This window comes from Ictalurus punctatus, chromosome 5, assembly GCF_001660625.3.
Source record: "Ictalurus punctatus breed USDA103 chromosome 5, Coco_2.0, whole genome shotgun sequence".
Taxonomy (NCBI): Eukaryota; Metazoa; Chordata; class Actinopteri; order Siluriformes; family Ictaluridae; genus Ictalurus; species Ictalurus punctatus.
The window spans coordinates 11,037,988-11,061,984 of record NC_030420.2 but is presented as its reverse complement, the minus strand read 5'-3'; the positions used below and the strand labels follow the sequence as shown (position 1 = coordinate 11,061,984).

The following is a 23,997-nucleotide window of genomic DNA, read 5'->3' as shown; positions in this document are numbered from 1 at the left end:
TCAGTCTGTGGCAATGGATACACCCTTCCTCGGGGTGGCGTAGTTCCCGGAAGCAGATATATGGCACAGTCGTAGGGTCGAAGAGGTGGTAATCCGCTAGCCTTTTCCTTGCTAAATGCCTCCCTGTGGTCATGATATTCGGGTGGAATGTGGTCTGTAGCAGTTTTATTCGGGCTTTCGATGGAGGTGGCCGCTAGTGAGATCACTGGTGTCTGTAGGCAGTGTGCTATGCAATGGGTGGACCAGTATGTGATCTCCTTGTTAGTCCATGAAATACCTGGGTTGTGTTGTTCCAGCCAGGGGAGGCCTAGAATCACCGGATGTGTGGCGGACACTGTGACATAAAACACTATGCTCTCCTGATGGAGTGCGCTGGTCTGGAGCAACGAAAGCTGCTCATTACTTACCTCTCTTTTCCTCTAAAAAAAAAAGGGATAGAAAAGTTCAGAGATTTTGAGAAAATATCGAGTAGAAATGAAGCGTTTTTGTCACATAAACAACAGACATGCAGTCTCGCTGACGATAATAAGGCTGACGGCGTGGTTCACAGGTGCCATATATATATCATGCGACACACTTAATTGCCACGTCACCTGATCATGGCAGGCCTATAAGTAGAGGCATGATTTTACACAAGCTTCAGATACTGGTCACGCGCGCAAGGCGTTCCCATACTGTTATGCTAAATGCAACGTCAAAGTTCCCTTTGAAAGGGAACATTATGTTTACTTGATATCTATATTGGTCTCATACACAACCCCTGTATATATGGTTGTTATAAGTATGCCTGAGTTGCCATTCCTAAATATCTAGCTAAGCACCCGCAATTCAAACTGAGCATGTGCATATAATTTCCTTTCAGTGGATTTTCTGAAAAAGATGTTTACATGCATCAAATTTCCTCTTAACACACACACACACATACATAATATAATAATAAAACTAATAGTATATAGTATCATACAGATAGTGCTTTCTTATTTTATTACATTATTACAATAAAATGCAGATATTACATTATTAAATTCATTCAACTCAATTATTATATATTATTATTCTATATTATAAAATTAAAGTGCCCCTGTTATGCTATTTTAAAGGTTCCTAATTTTTTTTGGAGGTTTCCTACAATAGGTTTACATGCAAGGTCAAGGTTTACATCCAAGGTCAAAAAAACACTGTTTTCTGTTGAGTCATTCTCTGTCTCACACATGGGAGATGTGTTAGCATTATAGGCTAACAGCTGCTTGCAATGAGCTCTCAAAAAAACATTAATTTATCTTATTTGGGGCAGTGTGTTATAGTAAGCAATGTATGACCATAATATATTTTTAGATATAATTGTTAATGTTAGATACTGGGTATTAGGTACTGCCTTTTGAAATTGTGACCCAATTAGCTTTCCATGTCACTTACATTGTAGCACATTGGTGTAAGATCATTAGTAGCATAGAAGCCTATATACCACATTAGCTACTGTTGCAAACTGCTGTGTTTGCCCAGAAATTATTGCCCAACCTGCTAGATTTAAGCATGTGTTGTATTGCTACTGATACTTTAAAAACAGTTGTACACTTAAAAAACTAACTAATTAATACTATATAATAATAATAAATCTGACTAGAAATCATACTAGAGTAATAACATTACATAAAATGACAAAATTTTACATTACAATAGCATTATTAATTACAACCTTATTACATTATAACTTGATTTACTGATATAATGTTAGTTAACTCTAATAAGACAGAGTTGTCAAGCTAGTTTACTTACAATATACAAATACATCACAGTAGATATACACAGACTACTTGACTAAATAAACAGCACTCAATCACAAATCTAACTACAAATACATTTACAAATTTAGTTTCACATGACCTACCAAATATTTAGAACATTGGGTAGGAATTAAAGTCAAGTTAAAGAACAGCTAAACAGTTATAACAGTAAACTCATGGTGCCAGTCTGCCTTAATTCCTGCATATATCATTTTTGTATATGTTGATGCTGACAGTTGTGTCTTCCTCATTTTTAATTTTTAGCTGGAAACACCGAAAGATGCTTTTTCTTTCAGCAGAGGGAAAGTTTGAAATTATGGCTCTGTACCATGCATGGGGTTTTTGCGTGTAAAAAATCAGGTTGCTGATGCTGCCATCCTTATGGAGGTTTGCAAATAGAGTCTCTGGATTTTCTGTCAGTCTCTTGTTTTTTAAAAAAAAAACTTTTTGTGTAGTTTCACTTGAAATATCTTTTGGGTAGTTCAGTGGAATGGCCTCCACACTTTGGGTTTGTGTAGGTCTAGGGTTATGGGCCATTTGCACCTGTGCTTGGGGTTGGGTGTGGATAATTCCTGCTATTGTTTGGCCAAGACGCTTTCACACCTTCCTTTTCACACCTCCAACATGTAGGTCGGCTGGTCAGGCACAGTAGACTTACAGTTTAGTGAGGATAAAGATGTGGTGGAAAGTAATAATATAAATATCAGCATATGACCTGCTTGAGCTGAGTGAATGAAAACCAGTAAACTAAAGCACTAAAATCCTGAATTTCAGACTACATTGAGAACTGTGCGTGTTTGTGTGTGTGTGTGTGTGTGTGTGCACGTGTGTGTGTGTGTGTGTGTGTGTGTGTGTGTGTGTGTGTGTACTGACATGCTTGCTACGTCCCCTCTCCAGGATGCAAAAAATGTGAGCAGTTGTTGTGTCAACCCACTGCAGCGTATCACAAGGCTTGTGACCTCATTATACGTCATTTAAACTAATTATTAATACATATTTTCATTGATATTTAACAGTAATGGAGGAACTGCACCGAATGTAGAGAAGTAAAAGTACATTTCTGTGATTAAAAATGAACTTGAGTAAGAATCTAAGTATGGCCATTTAACTATTAAATTTGTTGTTGTTTTTTTTTTCAAAAAGTTACTGATATAAATGTGGACTTCTGTGATCACTTTAAGCCAATTTTTAAATAATAAAACTTTTAATGTAAGACAGGAGCAAAAGTTTCCATTGGCAAGAAATGAGAAGATGGAATTCATTAAACGTTACCTTGTGGAAATTTCTACAGTGGAAAAAAAACCCCAGCTAATTAAAAAAAAAAAACACTAAACTGAGCTAAGGCTCAAATCCCGGTTGCTGTCTTAATAAATCCGGAAGTTACCACTGCCCTATTTAATACAAATTCTGTAGCCATGTTAATTTAATTACTGTAGTTACCTATACCGTGTGATTTAACCACACTTACTCTTGTAATTATAAACTTGTTTAAATTAGGTTTATCGTAAGTGCTGCTGAGAAATGTAATATATTTTATGTCAACCAGGGCTCTATTGTCTCTATTGTAACAATTTTTTTTTTACAAAAATTTAGGAGTACAGTCAAAAATTTAGTTCAGTTTAGTTTTTTTTTTTTTTGCTATGGTAACATAATGTGCCACAATATAATGCACAAGTAGACGTGAGAAAACTTGGGCTTGTCAATTATGACAGAATTTAGGAACATAGTGTGAGCCATGACAAATTAATTTACCTTCTCATAAACTAAATGATATATTTTTAGTTAATTTTACACGCTATATGCAAAAAAACAACAACCATTAACCTGTTCCACCTTGTAAACAAATACAAAAAACCTCAATGTTCAGTCTTTGAAGTCTGTGCCTCTTAAATATATTTAAAGCTACACTATTAGCCGTTTTCAGCTGTCATGCTTCTGGGCTGGAGCCAATTCTGCGAACCGCTCTGTGTATATTGTGTATGTATCTGAATAATCTATATGATGTGATTGGGTGAATTCATGTACCCGCCAGATGCAAAGCACTTTAGTTTAATGGTGTTAATTACTGATGTTCCAATCAGGATTTTTACAGCAGATACCAATTTCTTGTCATCTTGATCGACCGAAATCGATCCAGAAACCAATCTTATTTTTGTTTAAGTTTTAATCAGGAGGTCTATCATAAACACTCTCTACTCATGGTCACTGTTAACTGAATTAAAATAATAGCAATGACACAAGTACTATTGGTTAATTGATAAATAAACAAGCATAAAATATATCTTAAACAATAAATAGTCCTAATTAAAAGTAGACTAACAAAAAAATGATCCATATTAGGAAATTGCCTACTAAGCTTAATGTCAAATTGATATTAAATGCAACCCATTAACATTATTTCATTTATCATTTTATAGATATATTTTATGAATTTATTATGATATCTATTTTTATATGAAATGATTTATTTATAACTGAGCACATTTTCTGTCTTTACATTTTATTCTTTTTTATTTGTTTGTGTTTATCAGTTGTTCCTTTTGGATTGCTTCCCCCAGTACAGTGTTGCTATGTCTATTAATAATATTATTGCGTTTTTTGGGATTAAATCAAAACATGAAAATTGGAGTTGACTTTTATAGTGATGTCTGGCAACCGTGAGCTTAAATGAAGTGAATGTGCTGTCTATTAGAGTTGGTGAAGAGAGTGAAGGGAGGGCGGCAGCGTACTGTTTGCAGACTGAACAGTTGCTACTCTTGATTATTGTTGGCTCGAATTTAGCCTATTACCCAAAAACATTTAAAATTCAACTTAGAAGCCAATACTCACATCTACCTCTGAGACCAGTTGGAGATAGAAAAAATACACCAGCCGTGAGTGAGAAGAAGCAAGGGTCCAGTTTTATTGTTCCATTCCACCACACGAGATCCACACCGATGAGAATTCTCAGAAGTGATCCCCCCTACCCTGAGCTTAAGCTCCAGTATTTATACTGTATTTACACACTAGATAACCCATAGGTTTCCAGAAAAGGCCTATTTCACTTACCCATAGAATTGAAACCCGGGGTTTTACTTTACACATAAAATCATAACTCAGGCATTTCCAACAACCCAGGAAACAAAAACCCAGTGTTTCTATTTACCTAGGTTTTCAAAAACCAGGGTTCTCTTTTACCTAGGTCTTCAAAAACCAGGGTTCTCCCTTACCTAGGTCTTCAGAAACCATGATTCCCATTTCCCTAGGTAATAAAAATGACGTAAGCAAGACGACTAAACAACCGGGAGGGACCTTGGTCTTATCGTTATCTCGAGGGGGGGGGCAGCCACCCTTATAACTGGCTTTCTTCATGGTTCTCTAAAAATTAAGGCTTTCCTTGCGAGACGAGAATCTTCACCATCTGAATCATGAGTAAGTTATATTTTCCTTTTTTTCCCGTACTTCTCATTTATAATTTATTTTCATATTTGCACTATATTTCTTATTTTATATATATTTATACTACTTGAAAAGCGGTTTACTGTACTTCCAACTTCTTAATATCATTACAGTTCTACTGTCCTGCATATCCTACTATTCTGTTTTTTATAGAGTTTCTCTATTACTATAAGATATTATTAAAGTTATTCATGTGTGTGTATGAGGAAGAGAGAGTGTGTGTGTATGTATGTTGTGTCTACTTGCCCGCCCTTGACTGTACGAGTGTGTGTGTGTGTGTGTGTGTGTGTGTGTGTGTGTTTTTAGCACTCCTTAGCTCGTACACTTCTTTTTGACTTTTTTGACTATTACTGATCTTAAATTGCTCGTAATTCCAATCTGTCAATGTCCGCCTAATCCCGCTTCTACGTGTCAAGGTGCCCGTTTTTCCTTCTTCTCCCTTATGTTTATTTTATGACCTTTTTTATCCACAACATTTCCCCCTCTGAGGCTGTGAAGCCTCATACACTACCTTAATTAAGTGGGTATCTGTGGAGGAACTGGTTCTGCCGCACCCCATGGCCGTCCCCCGCTAGCTGTCGGAGGATTACTCTAACAAGGCCATAATCCCTGCGCCCGTCGTCCCCGTAATCCAATGGGTCCCTTACATTAACCACTTCTACGCAACCCTGATCCGAACAGGAGCTGAGGAGGTTTTGTAGACCTGGTGGGAGACGTGCTAGTGTTGTGCGCCCTGGGGTCTCATAGTAGATTGGCAGCTGGAGAATGGGCCTTAGGACCCCCATACATCCACTTTGCGCCGGACATGTGTAGATGTACCTAGCCATAACTCTTAACCCTTAACTTACTTCTCCTTTTAACTATGTATATATATATCTCATTTCGAATTTAACTACCTTGATTATACGTTTGTTTGCCTACATCGATTATAAGATTAACTGAGTTCCTCTAATCATTTATTACTACTACTACTGCCATACGTATGAGTACACTACAGTAACTAACTACTTGATCTACACGTCCCTATCTTTCTCAACTAGGCCTGTCAGCCCACAGTTTTGTATTTGTCGGGACCTGCAGATTCTTGCTTCCCCTCAAAAACCAAACCCCAGTCTTTCGCAGTCAGGGGTGGGCGAAAAAACCTCTTACGAGGAAAAATTCCCACCCTGCCAGCACCATGTGCTCAGCAGCACCATTATACTTTTCTGTGCCTGATTGCGTCACACTTTTTTGCCCATCACATTACATGTCATACATACATACACATTTTATAACACTCGGCATAACAGTCTCTATCGGCAGTATCCCTCTGTATTCCAGTTGTCTTCGGCTCAAGCACTTTACGTACTGTAGAGAACCACCCTTTGGGGAGAGGTTAGGCTAGCACTTACACCCAGGGTATGGATCATCACATCTTCTTCTCACCCCTCAGGGTTCAGTAGATCTGCAACACAAATGAACATATAGAAAACACCAATAGGTCCCGTTTGTCTCGGATAGGCCCATTACCTTGCCACTACCTTGTACAAACGGGTCCTTGCGCCCCCTTTCCCATCAGTCCTGGCTCATGTCCTGTCTCATGTTCTCGTAGACGCTGGTGTTGCTGCTGTCACTGCTCATTGACCCCTGTCTGTCGCTGCTGTCGCTGCTCATTGACCCCCGTCGCATGGTCTCAATCACCACCCCCCGTTGAGGCGGTAACGCCTCACCCTTAACAACGTACTGGCCAGAAAAGGAGGCTGAGGACATCACCATCCGCCGTGCGCAGGGGATCACACAGCAGGCCACCAGAGCCATAAGGAGAAGGAGGACGAACAGGGACGCTCCCAAGCGGGTCAGGGTAGCAGTCCAATCTCCAGAAAGAAACCAGGAGAGCCACGGCGGGAGGCGGAGACTAGACCCAAAGCCGGAGTTAGCCGCTTGCTCCGTCTGGAGGGCTTGTAGTTGGCCCAGGACCTTGGAGAGGGCTCCCTCAGAACCAGTGTGCAAAGGGATTGCAGCACAGCACTCGGGACCAATCATTGTACAGACACCTTCCTCCGGGGCCCGCATCTGGTCCAGGACAAAACGGTTCTGAGCAGCCATGAGGGAAGTGGCATGGAGCTGATCACGGACCAGTCCGAGAGCACTCAGTGAGTAGTTAATGAAGCGTTGCTCGTTGTACCACATGTAATTAATCCATGCCACGTTGCGGTTGATCTGCACGGCCGGGAGCAAAATAGACGCTACACCACTGCCAACGGCCTCCATGGCTCTGTAGCGAGCAGGAACGCCAACGGGGGTACCCCCAAAGTCAAGATGGACGGTCTCATCAGCAGCCCAGTCAGAATAGTTCGCTGCATCAGCGTCACGGACATACTGAGTCCATTGGGCCACGTCGCGGCGTGAACGGGACCGGCCGGATGACGGTCGGTCAGCCACCAACAAAACACGGGTCTTACCATCCAACCTAACCGGGGCGCAGCATCCCTGCCACTCCGCAGGCAAGGTCTGGCGTACACGTTGGCCCCCGCAAAACCAGAACACATCCGCAAGGGGAACAGTACCACCACTAAGATCAGGTAGGGGAATTACCACGTTGGGGGTGCATGGGGGTGAATCACAAACAGAGGGGGTTTCAATTTGCAAATCATTAGCGAACAGGGAGACATTACATCGGGCAGACATATTTCCCACAGGATATACGCCAACAGAGGAGCAGAGGCAGATGGGAAAGAACGAGGGCAGAGATGGTTGGACGCGGACAAAAGTCGACACTTGAGTGGTTACAGGGTGAAACAGGCATGAGGAGCTTGCATTGTGCATCCACGATGGGCCAAAATCAGCCGAAAGGGCCCCAAGGAGGCACACAGTAGGACACAAAAAATCAACAGAATAGGGGTTGGTGAGCCATTCTTTGAGGTTCCCCATAGGCAGCATAAAATGGGGGGTGAGGCTACGATCATGACATACGAGACACGAGCGATCCGTCACAGATCGAGCAGTGTGGACCATCCATGCCATGTACATGTTACTCTGCTCCTCCGTGAGCGAAGTGTTAGCGGTAGAGATTGAATAATATTGTAATTTCATTAATTTATGTGCGAGCGGAGTTGACATCGGGGAAATGAGGAGGGGGTGGAGAGCCCGGGATGCGAAGGGTGACCCTGTACTATCATTGTAAGAACATGCCGTAGCCGAGCAAAGGAACGGTAGCCACAGGGGGCCAATCGTGGGCAGCTCGAAGGAGCACCTACTCGTCCGTGCCCTACCAGTAATTCTAAGATGTCCTACGCGAATCTCCACAGACCGAGCTGGGGAGAAAGTGAATGAGGCCAAATAGGGACTTCTCCCAATCAGGGACTCTTCATGGGCGAGTCTAAGGAGAGCTAACGCGCACATCGAGCTACGGGAACCTATAGTGGAGCCAGGGGCCGTCCAGGATCGAACACGCCTAATACGAGGATAGAGGGCTGTGCGGGAAGTAGCAGTCGCTAGTGGGTGTAATGTATGATAGGAATCCAGGGCATTTCTTTTAAACATTGGGTCGTAGAAAAAGAAAAAGAGTACTATTAGCCCTGCTGTAAAAATCAGTTTACCCACATACGTGCTACTATTCTGTGGAACTTGTTCCACCGGTCCCCTCCGGAACCGGGGGTAGGGGAGTGCGCAAGGATTCATGCGGAGACTGACGTTCAGGAGTAAGCTCGGGTAAGTTCAACTGTGCTGCTAGAGACTGTAGCGTATCTGAGTTGATTAGGCTCAGAGGCAAAGCGGTGTCGTCAAGGTCCTGACAGAGAGTGGCGAATGTAGACAGAAAATCCTCCGTTGCTGGGGTTACAACTTCCTGTGGGCAGATAACTACACCCGTCACTTCTATTTGGGGCGTGAGAACGGTGAGGCTACTGGCATCAGACTGAGACAGTCTATCGAGTTTTTCCACAGCTCGCCGCTTGTTCTGGGCTCGAGTGCTGTAGGCAGGGCTCAGGGATGCACCCGAATCACTGTCACTATCAGTGAACACCACTGCCCCAGTGGGCTTCCTTGTACTGTCTAGTCTTGAGGTCGATGGTTGTTCGTCGGTAGTGTCTTGCAGTAGCGGTCCCTTACCTGGTTCGGCGCTGCTGCAGTGGTTCAAGTGATACCAGTAATTCCTCCCCTCTACTTTCACAGCCGTGGGGGTTGCAGCGACCACGGTGAATGGTCCTTCCCGACGTCCCGCAAGGGGGCTCTTTCTCTTGAAAACACGAATGTATACCTGGTCCCCCGGTGCCACTAGGCGTACGTCTTCCCGTACCTCGCTCTCTCCATGGACTGCCTCACGAACCTGTGAATACAAATGTCTATGGATTTTGGTGAGGGTTCGCACATAATCCTGCATTTCGTCCTCCAATTGTGCCAAAGACGGCCCTGTGTATGGACCTCGGGTGAATGCCATAGGCATTGGGCGCCCAGTAAGCATTTCATGAGGAGTCAAGTGCGTCATACGATTGGTCTGAGAACGCATCTTCATCAAGGCCAGTGGTAAGGCCTGTACCCAGTTCAGGCGAGAGCTCTCGCATATTTTTGCCAGTTTATTAACTAGGGTACGATTCACTCGTTCTACCATGCCCTGGGATTGAGGATGATACACACATCCTAGCTTATGATCTATCCCCAAGGCAGATGCCACATTGTCAATGACGTTATTCACAAAGTGGGTACCGTTGTCCGAACTCAGAAAATCTGGAATACCGAACCGGGGAATGACTTCGCGACATAAAAATTTAGCCGCGGTCCTTGCATCTTCCTTGGAAGTTGCAGTTGCTTCCACCCACCTGCTGAAGCGGTCTACTACTACTAGAATGTAGCGCTTCCCTTCTTTCCGGTTGTCTGCTCCCATGTCTACATAATCCATCATTATATGCCGGAATGGCCCTGTCGGCGGGGGAATATGTCCTAACGGAGCAGTGAAGTTCTTTCGCACATTGTTCTTGATACACACTTCACATCTATTCAATGCATAGTCCACCATACTGGCCAGAAATGGGGACCACCATTCCTGACGGATTTTTCGGATTGTTTCGGTTCTATGGGCATGATCCAAGCCATGGGCTTCTTTGATCAAGAGCGGGAGGTAACTGGCTGGGGCTATACACAATCCTTCTATGCTGCGCCACAATCCAGTACCCGCCTCTTTTCTCGCCCCCCGTTTTATCCACGCCGATACTTCAGCCACACCTGCGGTGTTCTGCAGCTCCACCAAGTGGGCCACATTGTCTACCTGCGGATGCCGCATCGGACTTTCCCCTGGCTGAGTTAGGGCCATCATCTGCCCCGGCCCTACGGCAGCTTTCTTAGCTGCCTCATCCGCCAGTGAGTTCCCTTTAGTGATAAAGGAGTCATCGGTCCTATGTGCCCTGCATTTCACTACAGCTAATTTTGCGGGCAATGTCATAGCATATAGTAAATCTGAAATCGCCTCCCCGTGGGTCACGGCGGTCCCATCTGCCCGCTGGAATCCCCTTTGAGCCCAGATTGGTCCAAACACATGGCAGACTCCATGAGCATAGGCTGAGTCCGTATATATATTGCAACTCTCATTACGGCCCAAATTACATGCAGCTGTCAACGCCCGTAGTTCAGCTAGCTGGGCCGAGCAGGGTTGGGGGAGCGGAACACTCATCACTACCTCAAACGTCGCCGGGTTTCGTCGTGCTTCTACTACTGCCAACCCAGCCTTATTGCCCGTATTAGTACGATAACAGGAACCGTCCACAAAATACGTATGCTTAGCATTATCAATAGGGCAGTTCTCCAAATCTGAACGTGCTTTCAAAAATATCTCTGATACTGCTACGCACTCATGGGGTACACCATCTATCGGGGTTACCAGTTTATCGGCCGGATTCACCGTGGTGCACCGTTCTATGGTGAGCTCCGGGGCTGACAGAATGGAGTCATATCCTGTTCGACGGGAGTTCGTTATCACAAAGGTCTGACTTGTTAGGAGCGCATGCAGTGCATGGGTCGTATATAATGTAACTGGGTGCCCCATGGTGATTGAGGACGCTTTCTGATATGCAAATGCGGCCGCTGCCAAAGACCGATAACAGGGGGGCATCCCTTTTTCCACGTTATCAAGAGCCGTGCTGTAATAGGAGATGGCCTGTTTTCCCATCCCTTGTTGCTGCTGAGTTAGGACGGCCGATGCGTACCCCTTTCTTTCGGATACATAGAGGTGAAAAGGTTTGCTATAATCTGGATTAGCCAATGCAGGAGCGGTCATTAAGGCCATTTTAATATCTGCGAGTGCAGCTAGAGCTTCAGGAGTCCAGACGAGGGGGGCATTTGGCTGTGATTGGTCTGCTGCCTTAATCATATCCCGTAATGGTTGGACCCTTAGCGCGAACTCACATATCCATGGACGACTGAACCCCGCCATTCCTAGAAATGCCAACATCTGTCGCACGGTGGTTGGCTGTGGGGCCTTGCGTATGGCCTCTACATGCTTTGGTGCTATAGTACGGCTTTCTCCCTCTAACACACGACCTAGGTATTCCACCTTTTGTCTACAAAATTGCAACTTTTCTTTACTTACTTTGTGGCCATTTTCGGCCAACATTCTTAGAACCTTTAGAGAGTCGTGCTGGCATTGCTCTTTAGACGCACTACAAATCAAAAGGTCATCGACATATTGCAAGATGGTGCTACGGCACTCCAGGGCTGAGAGGTCTTGAGCCAGTACCTGATTAAATATGGATGGGCTTTCACAGTATCCCTGCGGAAGTCTAGTGTATGTGTACTGCTGCCCTTCGTATGTGAAAGCAAACAAATGCTGTGAGTCTGGGTGCAGTGGCACGCTAAAAAATGCTGAGCATAAATCTATGACAGTATACCATTTGGTCCCTTCTGGAATGTTCGACAATAGGGTGTGTGGGTCTGGCACTACTGGTGTTTCCGGTATCACAATTTGATTAATAGCACGCAAATCATGTACTAGCCTCCACTTCTCTGAGTCAGGTTTTCTAACTGGAAAAATGGGGGTATTGCACTGACTTCGCGTGGAGATTAGAACTCCGGCCTCTACCAATCCGTGTATTGTGGGCCGTATGCCTTCTCTAGCTTGCACTGACAACGGATACTGTTTCTGGTAGGGCAACCTTGCATTCTCTTTTACCTTAATCTGAGCTAGGTCGGCGGATTTAACCAACCCTACGTCGGTCGGATGTTTTGTCCATAGCTCTTCTGGAATAGTTTTCAGTATTTCCTCATTGTCCTGATCTTTTGCTGCCTTAACTGCCATTTGTAAACCACTCCGGTCCGTGTTCGTGCATATGCAGACACTAGTGGCCACGGCGGTATCAACTGCTGTTACTGAGATTCGCACAAACTTTCCATCAGGCGACTTGTGCAAGGATGGATTGGTAGTTGGCTTCCACTCTTGTACTTCTTTTGCCTGCCCTATCATTGGCTCTACCTCTTCCCGTTCCAGGCCTTTGGTGACCATGAGTGTGACATGGGGCGCTGTCCCTTCCAGCTGATACCAGTTAGCGATTCTATCTGGGAGTTTTATAATAGCCGCCACTCCCTGTGGGCCGCTTATTATTTCCATGGTTTTAATGTCCATTACTTGTCCCTGTTCCATGTCCTCCCAAAGCTGAGCATATTCCTGGTCTCGTCCACCGTCATCATTTTTAATAGTGCAATATAAAGGGGCCTCCACTTCGGTGCAATCGGGCCGCATGTACTGTAACCATGGTTTCCATTCTGCGTATCTGTGCCAGAGTTCCGAGTTAGCTGGATCGGACATCTCTAGCCAGTATACCATCCTCACATTACGGGCGGTGCTAGGTGGCTCGTGCAACAGTAAGAATTGTGTGGATATTGATTTGGGGAACGTCACCCAAATCCCAGTCGCTTCGCACTGTATCTGAGCTCCCAACTTACACAGGGCATCACGTCCCAGTAAGTTAACAGGCGCTCCTGGCGAATATAACAGTGGTGCTTGTATTGTCACACCATCCAGAGATAGTTCTTGAGGCTCGGTGAATCGTAAGGTCTGTATTTTTCCTGAGAAGCCCATAGTTTGAATAGCCTTACAGGTGAGGGGGAGCTGTGAACCTTCTTTCCCTATACTTGAATATGTAGCTCCAGTGTCGATCATAAAAGGTGCTTGCAAGGTGTTTCCGATCGTCACTGTAACAGTTGGCTCTTGTTCTGGATGCAGTGTGGTGACGGACTGCATGAGCTCCCCCCCGGGCTTCTCTCGGCCTCCTCAACTCTGGCTGGGTCCCGGCTCCCCATAGGGGCCATACATGGGGCCACCTTGGGGTACTGGGGGTAGCGGTTGGCACCGAGGTGGCATTCCATAGCTCTCCGGTGCTCTCGGTCCAAGCACCTGACCTCTTCTTTCAGCCCTATCCACGCGGTCTCCCCAAGTTGGTCGTGGGACACGTGGACAATTTCTCCTGAAGTGGCTAGGATCACCGCATCCCCAACACCCTTCAGTTGCCATATTTGGCCTTGGCAAAACTCGACCCCGTCCGTATCCTCGTCCCCTCCCCCAGGCAGGTGGCATTCCCGGGTGCATGGGGGCCCTCATATGATATATGTAATCCATCTGGTCGGGGTGCAGCATAGTAGTTATGTGTGGGACTTGCTGTTGTGGGTGGGCCTGGTATCCATTGGCCAACAGCATAGGGTCAGCCTGTGCTGGGGCTGACGCTTGTGTATGGGGCACCATCACTGCCGCTTGTTTAATGTGTTCCCTCCTCCGTTCCTTCTCTTCCTGTTTAGTCCTGGTCAGTTCGCCGAGCTGTGCTTTATAGAGTTGGCTCATTAGGGTTTCAGTGGCATCTTTAGCTTCTTTTTTCAGCTTCCTGTGTTGCTCCACGTGATGGGTCACATGTGCCAGAAATGAAGCCCATTCCATTGCGTTGAGCCCCACCACTTCCTCTAACTTCTTCTGTACCTCCCCAGGGAGAGCCTTCTTCAATAGCAGTTTGAACAGTCCCACACTTGCCACTGAATCGTCCCATTTGGCACCCGTTTCATCCCTCCATTTATCTTGAAACTTTTGTATGAAGGTTATCACGTTTTCTTCGTCTTTCAGTTTTATATTTTCAAGCTTCCCAGGGTCCATCTTAGCCGGATACATACTCCTCACAGCATCCCATATTTCTTGCCGGTATAGGCCAAACGGGATGGCATCAGCCTTGGGGTCGTCTATCAAATCCCTGTGTTCTGCCCCATCGAAAATTTCTTCAGCCCGTCCCTTGCCCACTGTTTGGCAGAGAATGGCTTTGATATCGCCTATCGCCAGGTGCTGTCCTGATGTTTTTTCCTCAAACTGTGTAATCCATTTCTGCCCCCCTTCACACATGTTGGGTAATCGTTGGATCAGGCCCGTTAGGTCCATGAAACTCCAGGGTGCATAATGTAGGGCTTTTCCTTTAACCATGAGGGGCATCTGAGTAAGGCTGGGCTCCGACTGGGAGCGGGCATGCGCCAAGCACGCTGTGACACCAGGTTCGAATCTCACTGGGGGCCTCAGGCTTTCCCTGTTCCGTAGTGTTCTAGCTCCTCTAAGCTTCAAATCGTCCAAGTCCTCCTCCTCATTGACGTCTTGTTCAACTTTTCCTTCGTTGTCTGTTTCAGCCCCCTCGCTCTCAGTCCCCACTTGGTCGTCCAGTTCCATGTCTGAACTTACTTGCTTCTTCTTCTGCTGGTGATATATTAGGACTTTTGAGGCCTTACTCAGGCTTTTCACATGTTTTCCTGCTGACTGGTTCAGTGCTCTTCCCGACCTTTGTGATTTTGACTCTCCCAAACGCGGCTTGTGCGCATACTTATTGTTCACAGCAGTCGCCATCTGGAACGCTTGACCTGCGAGATTTTTCAATTCATCCATTTTACCCACGCCGTATGATATCCCGTCCTCTAGCCGTCGAATCCTGCCCTCCAATTCCTTATCCTCCTCGACAGCATATGGGGAGAGCACCACATCCCCCTCTATACGGACCATCCGCCCCACATTGTCTCTCGGCTCACTTTTTCCTCCTCCTTTGGTATGTGGAGCCCCTCGTGCTCCGTTTCCACCCTCGTGCCCTCTCTCGCTCCGACAACTTTCTTGATTGCCCCTGGTCCCATGCCCCTCCTGCTCCTGTATTTCCTCCAGTTCCTTGTCTTTGTGCTTGTGCACCATCGGCCGTGACCCTGGCCTCGGGGTGCTAGTGCTGGGGGGAATCTCCCTGTGCTCCGGCCACCCCGGAGTGCGGGTCCAGTTTTTCATATACTCCTGTAGTTCCCTGTCCCTCTCCTTGTTGCCTACCTGTGGGAGGTCCAGCCGTGGGCTTTCGCTCTCGACCGGGGTTCTATCCTCGTATCCGGCAGCTCCTTCGTCCATTTTGATACGTTCTTCATCCTCCCGCATGCGATGACTCATTCTTTGGTATCCGGTGAATGTCCCCTTTATGTCCACCTCAGTTTCCTTCCATTCATCTTCTCTGTCTTCCAGGTCTTGCATCATGTAGAGCCCGGCGGGTGGGGCACTTCCGACAGGTCTCACTGGAGGGCGGTACTGAGGATTATATGAGGGCGGGGCCTCGGCCAATTCCTCCTGAATGGCTTCTTTTATCTTTTTTCCTAGGCTTGCTTCCCTTTCTTCTTTCTTCCGTATCACCGCCTCTTTTCGTTCTCTCTGCCGCCTATCCTTCTCCTTCTCTTCTTTCCCTGCCTCCACAAACCAGTCCACTATCTTCTCTGTCTTCACACATTTCTCCCTCACTCTCAAGCCTTTTTTCTGCTCATTCCATACAGCTAATCTCTCTTTCATTATCTGGCATAGCTGTTCATCAAAAGTACCTTCCTCGGGCCATTTCCACTCACCACTAGTCTTCTCACTCCATTTTTTACAATAATGTCTAATGTCCTTCTCATCTGTACAGTGTTTGCTTATCACCCTCTCTATCGGGCTCATCTTTTTCTTACATTCAGCCATAACTCTGGTCGTGTCTCACACCTCTCAGCTCTTAAAGTTGGCCGCACACACCCCCTAAATCCACTAAGTTATGCCTCACAGCCAAATGTTTTCCTCCTACCTTGTCCGTTGTTCCCGCCTGCTTAGCCTATCTCGTACCGATTTACGCCCGCTTTTCCCTTCCGTCGGTACTTGGCCCAGCCAGCCTCCCTAGGGACTCACATACACTCAAAGTACATACACTCAATTTACTTATGATGATTAATTAATTAAGTTAAATGATTCAATTACTCTTATAAGTTTTAAGTTTAACTTTAGGTAATTCACACAGCCTCACACAACAGACAATTCTTACATGTTTACAATATTCTTAGACATAATATTTACCTATTCAACATTACCCAATTTTGGGTAATTAAACAAAAATTAAATTGTATTATTATTTGTCATTTAACTGAACAACACCTTCATAATTTATGGAATATAAATGAAAAGGTCCCAATGGACTGACTCCCTGATTTCTCAACAATTTTGTTATATATTACTGGTCTGGAAGTTCTTATTCACCCAATGGGCAGTCTGACAGATGCCTAAAATAAAAAAAAAACAAAAAAAAATAAATGTTTTTTTTTTTGTTTGTTTGTTTACAATTCTTGCATGCTCCTCCAGTTTTTAAAACAGCAGTTATTGATACCAATAAAGTTATAATACACACAGTCACACTCGACTCACAGAAAGTCCATATCAGATTCAAAACATTAAAACAAATTTAAAAACAAAAATCTCACACTGTTCTATATTAGTCAGCTCAATCTGAAGTGCGCACACACACACATTTTTCTTCTTTTCCTTTTTTCCTTTCCACACAGAAGACAGGCCTGCTTGTGCAGATAAGAACAGATAGGAACACACACATACACCCCTTTCTATCAACAACGTCGGCACACTCATATACACATTGTGTCACACACTCTCTTACACATATTTAGTTATTACATACACACCATTGTGGTCTCAGAATATAACACGCCTTCACACCAGCTCGCATGTATGAAGCTTACAGTCACATAAATTAAATACAACTTTTTCAAAAAAAAAAAATTATTATTATTATTCTCCCTTTTTTTTTCCCTTTTTTCTTTTTCCCTAAATCTTATCAAGCGTCAAATGTATGGAGCTCTCTTGTTCAGAGCACTAATAAATACTTTTTCCCTGTCTCCAAAACTTACACGCTCTCACACCACACTCATATTATACATATTATAAGCACATATATTTTAAGCACACACATTTGTTAGTACATATTCCATTCATACACCGGGCATGCTGTATTGCACGACCCGGACCTGGGCCCAGGATTTATTCCCCTCTCTATCCAGCCCTGGAATCTAATCTATCTATCTTTTATCTAATCCTTTTCCAGCGGTATTAGGGGTCCCCACCAATGCAGCCACCACTAGACTGCTAGTCAAGTCTAGTAGCCGGTATCTGGGGTCTGAGGCCTCATTTTTCACCTGCTTTCTATCCCAGCCCTGGAGTATTTCTCTATTTCTCTTTTTTCTACCTTTTTTCTACCTCCTCCAGCGGTATTGCAGGACTTTCACTCACACAACACATATACCATTTCTTTATTATAATTATAAAAAGTACATTCTATAATCTATACTTCTCTTACCTCTTCTCACTCACTCCAGGTTCTTTTGGAGACCCACTTAGTCTTTCTTCCCACCCCGGGGCTTCTCAATCGTAACAACAGACCACTAAAACAGAGCTTTGAAATAACAGGCGTCTGCAATGCCTTTTCCTATACGGCCTGTCTGTTGCTTAGAGAGCGAAGTCCCACGGGAGAGATTCCAGACATATAGATCTTAGCCCAGTCCCATCTGGGGTGCCAAATGTTGGCTCGAATTTAGCCTATTACCCAAAAACATTTAAAATTCAACTTAGAAGCCAATACTCACATCTACCTCTGAGACCAGTTGGAGATAGAAAAAATACACCAGCCGTGAGTGAGAAGAAGCAAGGGTCCAGCTTTATTGTTCCATTCCACCACACGAGATCCACACCGATGAGAATTCTCAGAAGTGATCCCCCCTACCCTGAGCTTAAGCTCCAGTATTTATACTGTATTTACACACTAGATAACCCATAGGTTTCCAGAAAAGGCCTATTTCACTTACCCATAGAATTGAAACCCGGGGTTTTACTTTACACATAAAATCAGAACTCAGGCATTTCCAACAACCCAGGAAACAAAAACCCAGTGTTTCTATTTACCTAGGTTTTCAAAAACCAGGGTTCTCTTTTACCTAGGTCTTCAAAAACCAGGGTTCTCCCTTACCTAGGTCTTCAGAAACCATGATTCCCATTTCCCTAGGTAATAAAAATGACGTAAGCAAGACGACTAAACAACCGGGAGGGACCTTGGTCTTATCGTTATCTCGAGGGGGGGGGCAGCCACCCTTATAACTGGCTTTCTTCATGGTTCTCTAAAAATTAAGGCTTTCCTTGCGAGACGAGAATCTTCACCATCTGAATCATGAGTAAGTTATATTTTCCTTTTTTTCCCGTACTTCTCATTTATAATTTATTTTCATATTTGCACTATATTTCTTATTTTATATATATTTATACTACTTGAAAAGCGGTTTACTGTACTTCCAACTTCTTAATATCATTACAGTTCTACTGTCCTGCATATCCTACTATTCTGTTTTTTATAGAGTTTCTCTATTACTATAAGATATTATTAAAGTTATTCATGTGTGTGTATGAGGAAGAGAGAGTGTGTGTGTATGTATGTTGTGTCTACTTGCCCGCCCTTGACTGTACGAGTGTGTGTGTGTGTGTGTGTGTGTGTGTGTGTGTGTTTTTAGCACTCCTTAGCTCGTACACTTCTTTTTGACTTTTTTGACTATTACTGATCTTAAATTGCTCGTAATTCCAATCTGTCAATGTCCGCCTAATCCCGCTTCTACGTGTCAAGGTGCCCGTTTTTCCTTCTTCTCCCTTATGTTTATTTTATGACCTTTTTTATCCACAACATTATGATTGCTGAGGAATTATTTAATAATGAAGCTTGAATTACACCTAACCTTGTAGCGTTATCATTATTATTAATTTACTGGTGCCTGACACTGCTGTGGCTACATGAGCATGTCACAGTCGCAGGTTCAGGTCATTTTGCGTGATCTGAGATCGGCAATTTGAGAGAAGCAGATGTTGTACAGTGTTACTCTTGTCATCATAATGACTTCTTTGCAGTATTTGCGCACTTGTTCGGTTGACTGAGGTGATGAAAAGCAGTGTGAAAGTAACTGTTGCGTGGTGTAGATGCATTTTGGACTTGTAGTTTTTATTTGGATTGTATTATACAACATCAAACATGTCACTCACACTGGTGTGCCTATATATTTTTTTCACAGTTGCACAAAGTAATTTTCAGTCCTGAAATGGTTGTACTGTAAAGCCCTGTAAACCTTACGTAATATTTTTTCTTAAATCTAACTGACCACACATTCCATTTTTTTCAGGCTTGACAACATTTAATGTGCTCTACTGCTTGTTGCAAAATGGTTTTGAGAGAGGTTCACAGGTCTGCGGGCCAAGCACAAGCAGATCATGGGCTTCAGTACAAGAAACAGCACTGTTTGGTTGGTAAAATACCTTGTTCTTGTTCAGTTCATCAGCAACACTTGCACCTTCTGAATCACTCCTGATGACATGGGTCAATTAACGATGGGTCAGTGACATAGACTGAAAAGTATCATTCCCAATGCACACAAAATCTGGAGGGCGTTTCACTCTGTGTAATCATTTTACATGTTTGTCACTGACAGACTGCATGAATCTGGGCTAGAATTAAATCAGCTCTGGTGTCACCTTTGCAAATAATTTTTCTGTTGATCATTGGTTGTTCTCTTGCACTTGATTCCACAAAAATTATAAATAATACTCCTTATCATTTGTTACCAGCAAATAACCTGCCATGTATGCCAAAAATAAAACCTTATACTGATGTATTTTTATTATTGAAAGTCTTGAGAAGCCTAGCCCATCTAGCCCATTTATACAACCCGCCATATTGCTGCAGTCAGTAGTGTGGCTATAGTAATGTCCACTGTTTTTACAGTAAGACTTAGTCTATATAAAAAACACCATTCCAGACACATGTGAACATAAATAAAACTCAGACAACCACCCAGATAAGGGGGTGGTGGAATGCTTTCTTTTAATTGCAACCACAAGAACTGAACTTAAGACTTCTTTGTTCTCTTAAATTAAATTAAGATAATTATATTAAAAAGCACAAAATTAAAAGAGAATTCACTGAAATGGACTGGTACTTATGTGAATTGGATTTCATTTAAATAAGAGACTGCGTTAGGAGAATGACTGCTACATACCTGTATTTATTTATGTCATGGGAACTTGGATACACAGTGTGGTCCTTTAAGACACATATAGAAAACAGGTAAATCTGAGCCATTTGAAAATTCTAGAAAAATTAAATATTAAAGTGAATCATATGCCTTTAATATTTCAATGTACTTTCATATTAAGAAGGTTACCGATTTATGGGGTTGAAAATATAGTCTTTTTATTCTCTTCTTGTAGCTGACATGCAGAGATGGAATGAATTACTCTTGTAGCTGACATGCAGAGATGGAATGAATTACAGTAACTACTATATATCAGCACATTTGCCTTGCACATCCAGGGTTGGAGGTTCAACTCCCACCTCTGCCCTGTGAGCGTGGAATTTGCATGTTCTCCCCGTGCTTCGGGGGTTCCCTCTGGATACTCTGATTTCCTCCCCCAGTCCAAAGATGTGTTGTAGGCTGATTGGCATTTCCAAACTGTCTGCTGTATGTATATGATTGTGCCCTGTGATGGGTTTGCAGCCCATCTAGGGTGTCCCCCACTATCAGTGAGTCATGAGTAGCAACTGGAATAATTACATTAATTCCTCTCTCTCTGTTTCTCTCTCTCTCTTTATATTTTAGGCTGGCTGGAGCACCTGCATCTCCAAAAACAGGCTATGGCTCTAGTGTCAGTGTAGGGGTGGGTGGTGGCTTGGGCATGGGTGGCATAGGAGGAATGCCAGGACGAGGAGACACCTACAGACTGGCAACCCATGAGAGCCCAAGACCATCTCCAACCCTTCAATCTCAGAATCAGGCAGCATCCCAGGGCATGGGGACAGACCAAGGTCCTGGACAGCATGCCTCCAGGAGGAACCTCCAGGTGGACTTCAGCAGCGGCGGAAGTGTAGGGCGATCAGGTCGATCTCCATCAGTGTCTCCTGACCGGGGCAGTGCTCCCAGCTCACCCTACTCAGTGCCCCAGATAGCACCCATGCCCAGCAGTAAACTTTGCCCAATCTGTAACACCACAGAGCTGACCAGTGCTGACAGAGCGCCCAATTTCAACAAGTGCACCCAGTGTCACACTACTGTGTGCAACCAGTGTGGCTTCAATCCCAACCCACACCTCACAGAGGTAAACATAATTATTCCTCAGCTAACGGTAGAAGACAGAGATCTAAAACTGTCTAGACCTTGTTTACATTTGGTTGTTTTATGTGACTTGTATTTGAATTGTTTATTAATTGTTGATTTGATATGTTGATAATAACCACATGCGTTTACAGTTCTTTTTATATAAGTCCATTTAGCTGATATCCAATTATTCGATTTTTTTTTATATGAAAAGAGAGACAAATAGTAAACGGAAACTTTACATGTAATTTTGTGTTTAAGTACAGTGCTGATTAAAGGCAGTGAAATATCACTGCTGTTGGCATCAGAAGTGTGAACATGCAGTGAATATTTAATATACAATGTGCAATATGCAAATTGCCTTGGTCATTTTAAGCTTGAGACATGATTTCCATAATTAAAATAATGATTTTATTTTGTCTTCAAGTGACATGCTTATGCAAATTAAATACTCAATTGTATGAACTTGTACATGAAGTGACTTTCAGGCTGCACTTGGGTGTTATTTGCATTCACACTGCCCTGACACTGCACTAATAGGCATAGGCGCTGATCCCGTGTTTGCTTGGGGGCTTGAGCACCCACAGAAAAACATGAAGGAGTCTCCATTAATTTTAACCAATTAAAAAATCTATTGAAATTCGGCAACCTCTCTGATTGGTGGATCTCGTGGGTCGCAATATCTACCATGTGTATTGTAAGTGAACATGCTTAGTGTGTATAATATATATCTTATAGCCTTTTGAAGCTATAAATATGTTTTATGTGAATTTCTTGTGTCTAGGCTCCGTTTTTGTAACTTAAGATCCTTTTTGTTTTTACATTTGCTTGTATTAAGCCCTTAAAAAATTTACAGTAGTGAGTTGTTCCACTTAGAACCTATTATGTTGTAATCAGGCACTTTAGCAGTTTAACCAGTGGTTCTTAACCGTTGCTTAGAAGTTGTATATAAAGTTGTACATATTAGTATTCAGAGGTGTTTGTACTTGTAAAGGTTTGTAACAGTTGCAGATTTTAGATCTGATTGTGTATTTTAATTAATAAAATTATAATTTCATCATTGCATTTTCATTCACCTACTTTTGATGGGAAGAACTCTATAGGAAGGAACCAGTAATACTCCAGCACATATTTTCACAATTACAAATAGATAAGAATTATGATGAGCCTACATTTCTAAGTCATTAATGGTTAAGGTAAGGATGTGGACTGAGGTTATTTGATATATTAAAAATGTATTTGTATCAAATGCAACACAATTTCTGCAGCTAGTTATACTTTCTACTATTTGAGAAGTATGATTAGGATGTCAAGGTAAGAACAGAGGACAGTTCCATGTAAAGGATGCCACCAAAGGCCTTTTCAACAGGTTCCTATCAGCAATGCCCAGTTACAGATGTAGCCTTTAAGAATGCATGTTTTTTCACGCGGTTTCACGAGATTCGTCACGTGTGATCACACGATACCCTGCAGGCCCACTTCTTACATTTTAAATTCATTGGTTGTGCTTCACACAATAACCACCATGTGGCGCATGGAACAACATACTATAGCTGAACACAATACAATAAAAAAATGTATGTGTGATTGAATGGTTCACATAAAATATTATGTTTCCCATTAAAACTTATGATAAACCTAATTTAAACAAGTTTCTAATTGCAAGATTTAATTATATAAAGTGAGCGTGATCGAGTCACGTGATACTGGTACAATAACTATAGTATTTAAATTAAGCTGGCTACATGTGACATGCATAATGCAACTGAAACACACAGGCTTTGTACCCCAGCAACTGGCGTTTGAGCCTTAGCTCAGTTTAATGTTTTATAAATAAGCGTTTTTTTTTCCATTGTAGAAAGTTCCTCAAAGTAACACTGAATGAATTCCATCTTCTCCTTTCTTGCCAATGGAAACTTTTGTTCTGTTTCATTTCTACTGACCACCAGAGGTGGTGCTTCAAGCACCTGGATGTCACGTGTACGTGCAGGTCGAGTATTTGTATCAGCAAAGTCACCTGTGACCTGGGTGACGTATGCCTTTTGCCCCAGTACTAAAGATGCGTTCACCCCGGAAGTGACCTCTCGTTATCTTCTCGCATTGGTAAGCAGGTTTCAGGAGTGCAGGCACCGCTGGTAGTCTTGTAATCTGAAGTAGGGTTGGAGCTACAAACTTTCGTCCTCCAAAGACTGCGGCTAGCCTTTTTTGTGATTATTTAACTTCAGATAGTGCACTATCCAGCAAGAGGTAAGTGAACTCTGCTATCAACACCGTTTTGGAGTGCGCACGCTCTAATTCGGCAATCAGCAGTTTACAGTTCGTGATCAGTTTGGTG

The 23,997-nt window shown here is 43.4% G+C and overlaps 1 protein-coding gene across 1 annotated transcript in view; it reads left to right on the top strand.

The window, feature by feature from the left end:
- The window catches only part of bsna (bassoon presynaptic cytomatrix protein a), a 207,127-nt gene that overhangs the window by 31,596 nt on the left and 151,534 nt on the right, over positions 1-23,997 (top strand). The window contains exon 2 of the mRNA XM_017467307.3: positions 21,168-21,663. Coding sequence (XP_017322796.1) covers positions 21,168-21,663 — 496 coding nt within the window. The remainder of the gene's footprint in view (positions 1-21,167; positions 21,664-23,997) is intronic.